At 39.8% G+C, this 12,133-nt stretch overlaps 1 protein-coding gene across 1 annotated transcript in view; it reads right to left on the bottom strand.

Moving 5' to 3' along the window:
- Positions 1-11,234, bottom strand: part of VTA1 (vesicle trafficking 1) — an 85,931-nt gene extending 74,697 nt beyond the window's left edge. The window contains exon 1 of the mRNA XM_007948812.1: positions 11,123-11,234. Coding sequence (XP_007947003.1) covers positions 11,123-11,234 — 112 coding nt within the window. The remainder of the gene's footprint in view (positions 1-11,122) is intronic.
- Positions 11,235-12,133: the final 899 nt, after the last annotated feature.

The raw sequence follows: 12,133 nt of genomic DNA, 5'->3' as shown, positions 1-12,133 counted from the left end.
AAAAAAAAAAAAAAGAAATCAGCAAAGAATGCAAATAACTGCTTCTCTTTATTAGCTTAACTAAGACTGATTTGGGAGCTCTGGTAGCATAGTGCCTAAGGCATTTGACTGCTAACCAGAAGGCTGGCAGTTCAAAACCACCAGGCACTCCTTGGAAGGACGGCCGGGCAATCTACTTCCATAGAGATACTGCCTAGGCAATTCAAGGAGGGGTTGCTATGAGTCGGGGCTGACTCGACGGCACATACCAACAACAACAACAACAAGACTGATTTAAAAAGCAAACAAAAAACCAAAGGATCAAAAAGCTTAGAAATACAGGAAATTAAAGTAGCGATTGAAAATATGATACAACACCAGAGTAATCCTCCATTAAGGCCAACACTGGAAAGAGAGAAACATAATGTGAACATACGATGATGATGTAACTATGACTTAACCTAAAACCTATCACACGCGTGTTGTTGTTGTTGTTGTTGTTATGTGCCATCGAGTCGGACCTGACTTATAGCGACCCTGCCTTGGGTTTTTGAGGCAGTATCACTATGGCAGTAGATTGTCCAACCTTCCTTCTGAGGAATGGCTGGTGGGTTTGAACCGCCAGTCTTCTTGTTAGCAGTCTAGTGCCTTATGCACTACACTACAGAGTTATGGTAAGGCCATAGTTACCAAGCACATAGTTTTGGGATCTGTACAATTATATTTCCATACTGATCAGTGACAGCATGTTAAAAAGCTATGAATTACTTATAGTTCATGCATTCAATCAACAAATAAAATTTACAAGTACCCACCATGTTGTAGGCACTGGAGTAGGAACTGGAATCAATGATTTTTCAATATAAGGCATAGTTGTTGGTTTTGTAGAGCTTACTTTCTAGTGGAAAATTAATAATAGTCACAAAGGAGGTATTCATAAACATGAATGCCAATATGTGCCACGTGGTAAAAGAAAACAGGTTTATCAATTTCTGTCCTCCAAGAGAATATATAAACTGAGAAGTAAATACATGTTTAAATGTGATAGGAGCACACTGAAAGTATCTACATCATCCTTTTGAGGTCATGGAAGTCAATCTGCCAGAAGATAAATTTACGATGAATCAATAAGAGTAAGTTAACCAAGGAAAGGATGGTCCAAGATGGTAGCATAGTCATATGCCTCATAACCTCTCCCTTAAAACAAAAGCTTGAGAAAACAAAAACCAAAAAAAAAAAAAAAAAAAAAACTCACTGCCATCGAGTCAGATCTGACTCATAGCAACCCCTCCTTGGGTTTTCGAGGCAATACCACCACAGAAGCAGATTGCCCAATCCTTCTTCCGAGGAGTGGCTGGTGGGTTTGAACCGCCAGCCTTCTGGTTAGGAGTCAAATGCCTTAGGCACTAACCCAATCAGGTATAGATGACACCTTTGGAACCCTGAGTTTCAATGGGAAGACTGAAGACTTGAACAAGTGCCCAGTGGGATGAGAGACTGTACAAAAACAGCAGACGTGGAGCAATATGGACTGTCAGCGTCCTGCCAGCAGACCTGCCCAGCACAGCCTACTGAGACAAAGCAGCCAGTATTCCCAGCAAATGTTCCCACAGCCTGGTGCTGCAAAGCAGGAGGACTCTTACACCCGTGTCTAGAGCCAGGCAGGAGCACTACCTACACAGCAAGTGTCTCCCCTCAAACCCAGGGGCACACGGAGAGAAGACACACCCTCCCCCACACACTAGCAGCTCAGGGATGCACCCTCTGAGCAGAACTAGTAAAAAACAAGGATACAAAAGATCTAAAGATGACAATCAACCAACTTATTGATACATACAGAACACTGCACCCAAAAGCAACCCAGTACATATTCTCCAGTGCACATGGGTCATTTCTCCAGAGCAGATCATATCTTAGGCCACAAAAGCCTCAAAAAAGTCACAAACACTGAAATAATACAAAGCATCTTCTCTGTTCATGGCACTATAATTAGAAATCAATAGCAGAACAAGAGAAAACAAAATACTTAGAAAGTGAGTAACATCTTATCTAGGTAATAGAAGAAATTAAAAAAAAAAAAAATTTCCAGAATCAAATGAGAATGAAAATACAACACACTTTTGGGAGCATGTTGTTTAATAGCAGTGCCCAGAGAAGATTTTATAGCATTAAATGCACACATTAAAAAAGAAGGACCTGAATCAATAGCTTAACCCTACTACTTGAATAAACAGAAAAGGATCAGCAAAAGAAGCCCATAGTCACCAGAAGAAAGCAAATCAGAATGATCAGAGTAGAAATAAATGAATCAGAAAAGAGAAATACAACAGAAAGAATCAACAAAACCAGATGTTGGTTCTGTGAGAGGATCAATAAAATCAATAAACCACTGACCAAAATAACAAAGGAAAAAGAAGATGCAAACAACCAAAAAAACGAATGACATGGGTGACATTACAGCACATCTAAATGAGATGAAAAGGACTGTAACAGAATTTCATAAAAAACTGTTCTCTAACAAATTAAAAAATATAGAAGAAATAGACAATTTTCTAGCAATGCAGTACCTACTTAAACTAACACAAATAGAGGTAGAAAATTTGAACAGATTCTTAACAAAAGAGAGAGCTCTAGTAGTGTAGTGCCTAAGGCATATGACTGCTAACCAGAAGGCTGGCAGTTCAAACCCTCAGAAGGATGTTTGGGCACTCTACTTCTGTAGAGATACAGCCTCGGAAACCCAAGGAGGGGTCACTCCACAGCATTGAGGTTTTTTTTCTCCCTTAACAAAAGAGACTGAAGAGGTCATGGAAAACACTCCCAGCCAAAATAAGCCCCAGCCCAGACAGTTTTACTGGAGAATTCCACCCAATATCGAGAAGAGTTGACGCTAATTCTACTGAAACTATTCCAGATCACAGAAAAGCAAAGAACACTCCCTAATTCATTCCATGAAGCCAGCATAACTCTGATATGGGTTAAGACATCACTGAAAATTAAAATTACAGACCAATATCCCTCATGATTATAGACACAAAAATTCTCCACAAAAGTCTAGCCAACAGAATTCATCGTGATCAAGTGGAATTCACACCAAGGATGGAAGGATGATTCAACATAAGAAAAATCAATCGGTGTAATTCACCACATAAATCAAACAAAGGAAATGAATCCCATAACCATCTCAATTGATGCAGAAAGAAACATTTGATAATATCCAACACCCTTTCCTGATAAAAACTCTCAGCAAAATCGGCACAGAATGAAAATCTTCCAGCATAATTAAGGGCATGTATGCAAAATCAACAGCCAACATTATTTTCGACAGAGAAAGACTAAAAGTATTCGCCTTGAGAATGGGAATGAGACAAGGATGACCTTTATGACAACTCTTATTATTCAGTACTGTACTGTACAGCTAGAGCAATAAGACAAGAAAGGGAAATGCAGGCATATCTTGGAGATTTTGCAGCTTTGGTTCCAGACCACGACAATCAAGCAAATATTGTAGAGTAAGTCACAAGCAGTTTTAGTTTCCCAGTACATATAAAAGTAGGTTCACCCTATACTGTAGTCTATGATGTGTGTAATAGTTATATGAAAAACTATGAAAGACTGTGAGAATGACCAAATGCAACACAGAGAAGAAGTGAGAACATGCTAATGGAAAAATGTCACTGACAGACTTGCCTGATGCAGGGTTACCACAAACTTTCAATTTGTAAAAAACATAACAAAACACAATGTCTGCCAAGCACAGTAAAATGAGGTATACCTGTAAATTGTAAAGGGAACTCAGATTAAAGGCAAGAAGCAAAACAATTCTTACTCACAGAAAACATGATGATATACATAGAAAATTCCAGAGACTAAAGTTACTGAAACTAATGGAAGGAGTCAGCAAAGTGGCAGGGTACTAAACCAACACATAAAAATCAGTTGGGTTCCTCTACACTAGCACAGAGAATTCTGAAAAGGAAATAAGGAAAAAAAAAAAAAAAAGTATCATTTGTAATAGCAGCTCTGGTAGCATAGTGCCTAAGGCACTTGACTGCTAACTAGAAGGCTGGTGGTTCAAACCCACCAGCCACACAGTTCAAACCCACCACCACTCCTCAGAAGGAAGGTCGGGCAATCTACTTCCATAGTGATACTGCCTCGGTAACCCAAGGAGGGGTCGCTATGAGTCAGGGCCGACTCGATACACACAATAACAACAACATCATTTACAATAGCCCTACAATGGAACAAATACCTAGGAATAAACCTAACCAGAGATGTAAAAAACTTATACAAGGAAAACTGTAAAATAATACTGCAAGAAACTAAAAGAGATCTATACATATGGAAAATCATTCCATGCTCACAGATTGAAAGACTTAACACATTAAAAATGTAAATATCACCATAAAGAAATCTCAATCCAAATCCCAGCAATAATCTTCAATGAAGCAGAAAAACCAATCTCCAACTTTATATGGAAAGGAAAGAGGCACTGAACAGCTACGGCAATGCTAAAGAACAAAATGGGAGGTCTCACACTTCCCAATATCAAAACTTAGTATACAACTATGGGAAATCAAAACAGCTTGTACTGGTTCAATGCCTGATAGACCAACCAATGGAATAGAACTAAGAAGCCAGAAGTAAACCCATCCATCCATCCATCTGTGGGCAGCTGATCTTTGACAAAGGGTCAAAGTTCATTCAATGGGGAAGAAACAGCCTCTTTAATAAAGGATGCAGGCAAACTGGATATCCACATGCAGGAAAATGAAACAGAATCCATACCTCCCATCACACACAAAAACAAACTCAAAATGGATCAAACATCTAAATGTTAAAGCTAAAACTATGAACTTCCTGGAAGGTAGCACAGGGTCAAAACTAAGGGATCTAATTTTTAGCATAAATAGCCCAACAAACAAAACTCAAAACACACAAATGACAGGAGACAAAGTAGGCAACTAGGACCTCCTAAAAATTCAATACTTCTATTTATCAAAAGATTTTACCAAGAGAGTAAAAAGAAAATCTACAGACTGGCAAAGAGCTTTGGCAGTGACCTATCTAATAAGGGTCTAATTTCTAAAATACATAGAAAACTCCAACTCAACAACAAAAAGACAAACAAACCAATAAAAAAATGACCGAAAGACAAGAACAGACATTTCACCAAAGATGACAATCAAGCAGCCAAGAAATACAAGAAAAGATGCTCGTGATCATTAGCCATTAGAGAGACACACATGAAAACCACAATGAGCTATCATCATCTCACCTCTGCAAAAATGGCACTGCTTAAAAAAACAGAAAACAGCAAACGCTTCATCTTTATCCTTTCTGCTGTACTATAGTGAAATCTATACTATAATCATAAGTACAGTACTTTTCTGAGTTCTGTGAATCATTCTAGCAAATTATTAAACCCTTCGAAGTAGTGGGAGCCAGCAGGTCAGAACTGACAGGGGGCTGAGAACTCCCGGCGTGTGGCTGGCATCTGAAGTGCTGGGCAGACTGAGGACTTGGGAAGTTTGATCTAGCTCTTCGGGTTAGGGTAGAAGAAGAATAACTGCACTATTAGTGTCAGAAAGGAAGTAGAACAGAACAGAATTGAATTGATAGATTGACCCAACTTACCAAGTTAAGAGGAAGTCAGACAGGAAGTTTGGGTAGACAGTGGTATATAAAAAGTCCCAAAAGTATGAGAACATGGTGCGTTATTAAATCAGCAATTAGCTGAGTAAAATAAGATAGAATATATAATTGTTTTTGCTGACAAAAATTCTTTACTCTAGGAAATGAAAAAATCCTTGCTTGCTCTAAGACAATAGAAATGCAGCCCTGCTAAAATTTTTAAATTCACACTTGTAATTTTTTCATTATAAGTTTAAACAGGTATAGAACAAACAGTATAGGAAATGCAATTTCTATACTACAGAGAATATTAATATCTTAAAATTTATCATCTTACCCTTTCAAATGTAAATGCCATAGCATTTGGAATCTATCACAAACTATTTGAAAATATAATTGAGTCAGAAATTTTACATTGCTTTTTCTTTTAACTCTATGTCCATTTACTTGGAATTTTATTATAAAAGGATTTATTTTATGCTCAAAAAATCTTTACCTTATTATCCTATCATACTTCTTCGCTGCAACGAAAAGTATATAAAAACTGAAATTGAAATTTTTACTTCTGGAATTCAGTAACATTTTTTTGGAAATGCATCTTACAATGTGTTAGATCATACATCCATAAATCAGTATGATTTACTGTCATAATGAGCTGGAGTGTCAATTTTATTTGTTTCATTTGTATAAATTTAACACTAGACAAACTTCATGCACATAAACTAGGAGTTAAGCGTGGAAGGAGTTTTGTCACAGCAAATCACTGGATCTTCTAAATTCCTTCTGGGTACAGGCTAAAATATCATATCACCTCTCATCCAATAATGTTTTTAATAATCTTTCAGCAGACAATTCTCTTCGGTCTACTTCAAAGTTTGTTTAAAAACTAAACGGATTTGTTACCCCAACACTAGAGTCATTCATTTTCTGAATGCTTGTGAAGTATACAGAAGACCTTACGGAGATTCAACATTGTGTTTCAATTAGTGGTTTCTTGTTTATCGTTAAGGAGCCCGGTGGTGCAGAGTTTAAGCACTTGGCTGCTAATGGAAAGGCAGGGGGTTCAAAGCCACTAGACATCCTATGGGAAAAGATGTGACAGTCTGCTTCTGTAAAGATTTATAGCGCTGGACAAAGTATGGGACAGTTCTACTCTGTACTATAGGGTCTCTATGACTTGGAATCAACATGACAGCAATGTTTTTTGTTTTTTTCCTGGGCAGGAGGAGGGGTTTGTTTATCCTAATAAACTGATAAAGAACTGGGAAAATTAAAACATTAACACCCCTTGCCAAAAAAAAAAAAATTGTTTAACCATTATGTTTTAAATATACTTCTAAAACAAAACAAAACAAAACACCTCAGAAAGGAAGATTTAGCTCATGTATTTTAAGGAGAGTATCCACTGTATTATATAATTGGCAAAGGCAGTTCCAAACCGATCAGTCAAACCAGATTTATATTTTCAGAAAAGTATGACTTAATTTTCCAATTCAAATAAATTTGTTAATCCATGTTGCCATACAACCCACCTCATTTCTCTGTTCTAATTCTAAAATAAACTGGACTCACACAAGAGCACTCGCTTGGATGAAAGGAGGTGGTGCCGACCTCTGCATTTCTATCTTTGTTTTTGTTTTAATCTCAATTCAGAATGATACTGTTTCATGTTCCAAGAATGAAAAGGTGAAGGTCATTTAAAGAAAACTCTTAGCATTTTGGGAATTTAAAACACTGCCACATAGGGAAGTTTTTAACCCCTGGCATCACCCTTTGCTGTTGTTGTTGTTATGTACCATGGAGTTGGACTCAACTCATAGTGACCCCTCCTTGGATTTCCGAGGCAGTATCACTAGGAAGTAGACTGCCCCTTCTGAGGAGTGGCTGGTGGGTTTGAACCTCCAGCCTTCTGGTTAGCAGTCAAGTGCCTTAGGCACTATGCTACCAGAGCATTACCCTTAGCAAGTCTATATAGAAGTCTTAAGAGATTCTCAAAGACAGGCTCTTTCTGTAGCCTTTCTCCCAGAGCTAATCCTTTCTACCCCCTCGTGCACTTGTCCTCAGCCCCAACTCATTCCTCTGCATCCCGCCCGGTAAAACCTAAACTGATCAAGCAATGGCTGCGAATCTCCACGCACAATTCCTCTGAGATCCACTCCTGACCAACTATTTCTAAAAGGAAACCAACGACACATGCTTCCTTTGCCCCTTATAAAAAGCTGTACTCTCCTTCCCCAAGCTAGAACGTTCCTTTGCAACCTCCCCAAGCCTGAGATTTTCAAATAAAGGTGTGTCTTTTGCTTTGACTTTCTTTCCTATAAGACAAGTGAAGACACGAAGCTCCACCAATACCTTGATTAAAGGAGGCTTCACTAACACCAGTAATTTGAATTATCCCTTTTTTCTGGACACCCTAGAGGGTTTTCCACCTTCTCTTCCAAGGCCAAGCACCATAAAAATATTCACCAAGAGTGAGAGTATACCTTCTTTTTTAAAACAGGAGAAAGGCAACTGAAAATAGGATGGTGAGAAATGAGAAGCAACATGCTACCTTATTACTCCGATTCCATGGGAGCTTTATCAGGAAGATGAGTTTTCAGGAAAGAAAGCACACGGAAGTTGAGAATTGGGAAATATATCCTTTTAGAATTACTTCCATACCCCAGTTTGAAGAGCACTGGTTCAGCATGACTAGGGCTCATATACAGAGAAAGTAAACAAGTTACCAGGAGCAACCTTCTGTTCAACAGCAGGATGAGACTGTACATGCCAAAGTTGTAGGAATTATCAGATGGAAAATATAAACATAGGTAAAGATCTTTAAACTGCTTAAAGAAATGAATGTTTAAAAAAGATCACTAGTCAACAACAGATGATCAGAAATGGCCATACCGATTTGAAAACAAAAAACAGAACATCCAACTATAAAAACTGGAAGTGGAAATGCAATAAATAAGGTGACCAACAGAACACATGGGGGTGGAGACAGTCCTAAGGAGCTCTGGTGGCAGTCCCTAAGGCACTTGACTGCTAACCAGAAGGCTAGAGGTTCAAACCCACCAGCCACTCCTCAGAAGGACGGTTGGGCAATCTACTTCCGTAGCGATACTGCCTTGGAAACTCAAGGAGGGGTTGCTATGAGTCGGATCTGACTCCATGGTGGTGTGTGCATCAGTCCTAAAGGTAGTACAGAGAAACAAAAGAAAGAGATGAAGAATATGAAAGGATTAAGAGAAAACGACTTTACAGAGACAAGGTGCAATACAGGTATAATCAAAATATCAGAAGAAAACAGAATAAAAGAGAACATTTAAAAAGATAATAGAGAATTTGCCAGACTGATGAAAGACACCCATCCACAGATTCAGGAAGCCCAAATCTCAAGAATCAAAATCGACACAAATCAGAATGGAAATCATAAAAGAGACTGAGAAACTATATTTTAAAGTTAAGGACACTTGAACATTAAAAGATTAAGAGTGAAAAATCAAATGGTAAATTGGAAGAAGGAACTCAGAGCATATATAACAAAGGATTCCTAACTAGATTATTAAGATAAAGTACAATAGAAAACTAGACAAAAGAAATAAATATGCATTTCAAAAGGTAGTAAGTAAAAATGGATAATTAACATATGAAAAGGGGCTCAACCTCATTAAGACTCAGGGAATTGCAAATTTCATTCCAAAGAGACATCATTTCACACCCACCAGATAAGCAAAAATTTATGAAGTCTAATAATATCCAGTGTGGTGGGTACATTAGTGTTTTTCTTTTTTTAAAGTCTATATGTACACTATATAATTTTATATGCACGTCTCAGAACAAATTTAAGTTTTTTTTTTTTTTAATTTGTTGCTGTTGAGAACACATAGTTTTAAAGCGTCAATTAGATTTGTTGTTGTTGTTGTTATGTGCCATCGAGTGGGACCCAACTCATAGCAACCCCTCCTTGGGTTTCCGTGGCAGTATCACTACGGAAGTAGATTGCCCCATCTTCCTTCTGAGGAGTGGCTGGTGGGTTTGAACCACCAGCCTTCTGGTTAGCAGTCAAGTGCCTTAGTCACTATGCTACCAGAGCTCCTCAATTAGATTTAGCAATGAATATTTGTTTATGACTCTGGGTAGCCACCAGGCTCTGAGAGACAAGAAAGTCAAGATAACTACACACAATTATTTCAAGCCTACCTAGAAAACTGGGCAGACTACAACTTCAGGGGTCTATTTTGTTGTTGTTGTTGTTGTTATGTGCCGTCAAATCAGACCTGACTCATAGTGACTCCTCCTTGGGTTTCCAAGGCAGTATCATTACCAAATTATGTTGCCCAATCTTCCTTCCAAGGAGTGAGTGGTGGGTTTGAACTGCCAGCCTTCTGGTTAGCTGTCAAGTGCCTTAGGCACTAAGCTACCAGAGCTCCTGGGGACTATTTTAGTGAGTTTTTTTTTTTTTTTTTTAATAAATGACATTGGGGCAAATTTAGAAAAAAATTCTTGGAGGGAGAGGAAAATGATACAATAAATAAAGGAATAACTGACACAGCTATGTCCCTGAGCAGTAAAAGAAGGTCTGTAGAATACAGAACTCACGAATAGGGATTAGTGTGCAAACAAGAACAGGGGGTCCTCTTACATTTTTTGTTTTTCCTTACTACACCCCTCTCTTGCTTTAGCTACTCTAGTCATAGGGCCTCTGCTCAATTTTGAGAACTCCGCAGAAGTTCCTGCCCCAGGACTTCCTAGCTGCTCCCTCTCTGAAGGTGAAGAACTCTTCCCTGGGTGACAGCAAGGCCTTCGATCATTGCAAGGGAAAAAGCCTGAACAAATTTAACCAGGGTTTTCCATCAACTGCACACTTTATGTATCTCAACAGACCACAGTGGGAACATTGCCGACTCAACACCAACTATTATGCAAAGAAGTCAAGATTAAATGTCTCATTGGTGAGAGAGCAGTTTTAGTGCAGAAGAGAGAATGAAATAAATTGTCAAATCCAATTGCTTGTTTGGTAGCAGATTCTCTCCATTTGAGATTGTTGTCATAAGTAAATTGCATTTATTACGATCTTTTCAAATAGTCTTTCTTTTGTCCACATCATTCAATCTTTGAGATATTCACCATCGTTTTGGCTACAACTCAGTTACTCAACTACACAGGTTATTTTCAGGATTTCCTCGTGGACACAGGTGATTCTTAAGGAAAACCACGAGCAGTTGGTTCCAGAATTCTTGGTTCCGTGCAGTTACTTCAGGAATACTTAATAAGAACAAGACAAGAGCAGCAGTGGCCACCACAGTGCTTGAGGATTTTTGCCTTCTTGAAATAAACGAGAGGGCGGAGGGTCTGGCGCCCAGTGGAGGGTGGAGACCTAGGGAGTTCCAGGGCGGGACAGAGGTCAAAGCCAGGTGTAAATCAAGGGGGCGGGGCCTGATCGACGAACCCAGGAGCGGTGGGTGGGCCCCAGAGTGTAACTGGGTAAGCAGGGGCGCGGCAACTCGGAAAGACTCACAGTAATAGGCCACCACAGCGTCCCTCTTGTCATGCTCCTGTGCCGTTCGCAGATGATGCTGTATGCTCTTAAACTGGGGGGGGAGCGGGGGCAGCGGAGCAAGAGCGGCCATCTCTCCACCACTGCTCACCACTTCCTACTCGCGCGCAACCGACACTTCCGCTTCCGCCTGCGGGGCCGCGCACGCGAGCGCGCTCGGCAAATCTCGCCCACTCTTTCATTGCTCGGCAACAGAAAGTCAACTACGGGTTCCCACTAGGGACAACCTCGCTGTGCTTGGTTTGTGGCGGTTAGAGGTCGGGGAAAGCTGAGCGCCTTGGTGGTTATGCCGCATATAGCACCAGCGCTCTCTACTGGTAGGAGGGAGAGAGTGTACAGTATTGCTTTACTTTTTTTCCTCCTCACGTTTGTGGCAGAAACCAAATGTAAACCCAAACTCACTGCCATCAATTCCATTCCGACTCATAGCGACCCTTTAGGAAGAGTAGAACTGCCCCTTAGGGTTTCCAAGGCATAATTTATGGAAGCTGGCTGTCTCATCCGTCTCCCAATGAGCGGTTGGTGGGTTTGAACCCCGGACCTTTTAATTAGCAGCGAAACGCTTTAACCACTATACTACCAGAGCTCCATCTTGTTGTTTTATGTGCCATCGAGTCGACCGGACTCATAGCGACCCCTCCTTGGGTTTCCGAGGCAGTATCACTAGGGAAGTAGATTGCCCCATCTTCCTTCCGAGGAGTGGCTGGTAGGTTTGAACAGCCAGCCTTCTCTAGCAGTCAAGTGCCATGGGCACTATGCTACCAGAGCTGGGTAAAAGTGAAAGGCAAGAAGGGAATAGTGCATGTTTGATAATTGGAGGAAAGGCTGAAGGCGTGAATTGCTTTTGGCATTATTTAGGAATTATTCAGTTACGGTTCCCCAGATGATAATAGTGTCCACAGATGCCTTTTTCATCTTACTCAAAACCCACTGCCATGGAATCATTTCAGACTCATAGAGACCCTATAGGAC

This window comes from Orycteropus afer, unplaced genomic scaffold, assembly GCF_000298275.1.
Source record: "Orycteropus afer afer isolate SDZICR_OR568_19922 unplaced genomic scaffold, OryAfe1.0 scaffold00226, whole genome shotgun sequence".
Taxonomy (NCBI): domain Eukaryota; kingdom Metazoa; phylum Chordata; class Mammalia; order Tubulidentata; family Orycteropodidae; genus Orycteropus; species Orycteropus afer.
This window is presented reverse-complemented; position numbering and strand designations above follow the sequence as displayed.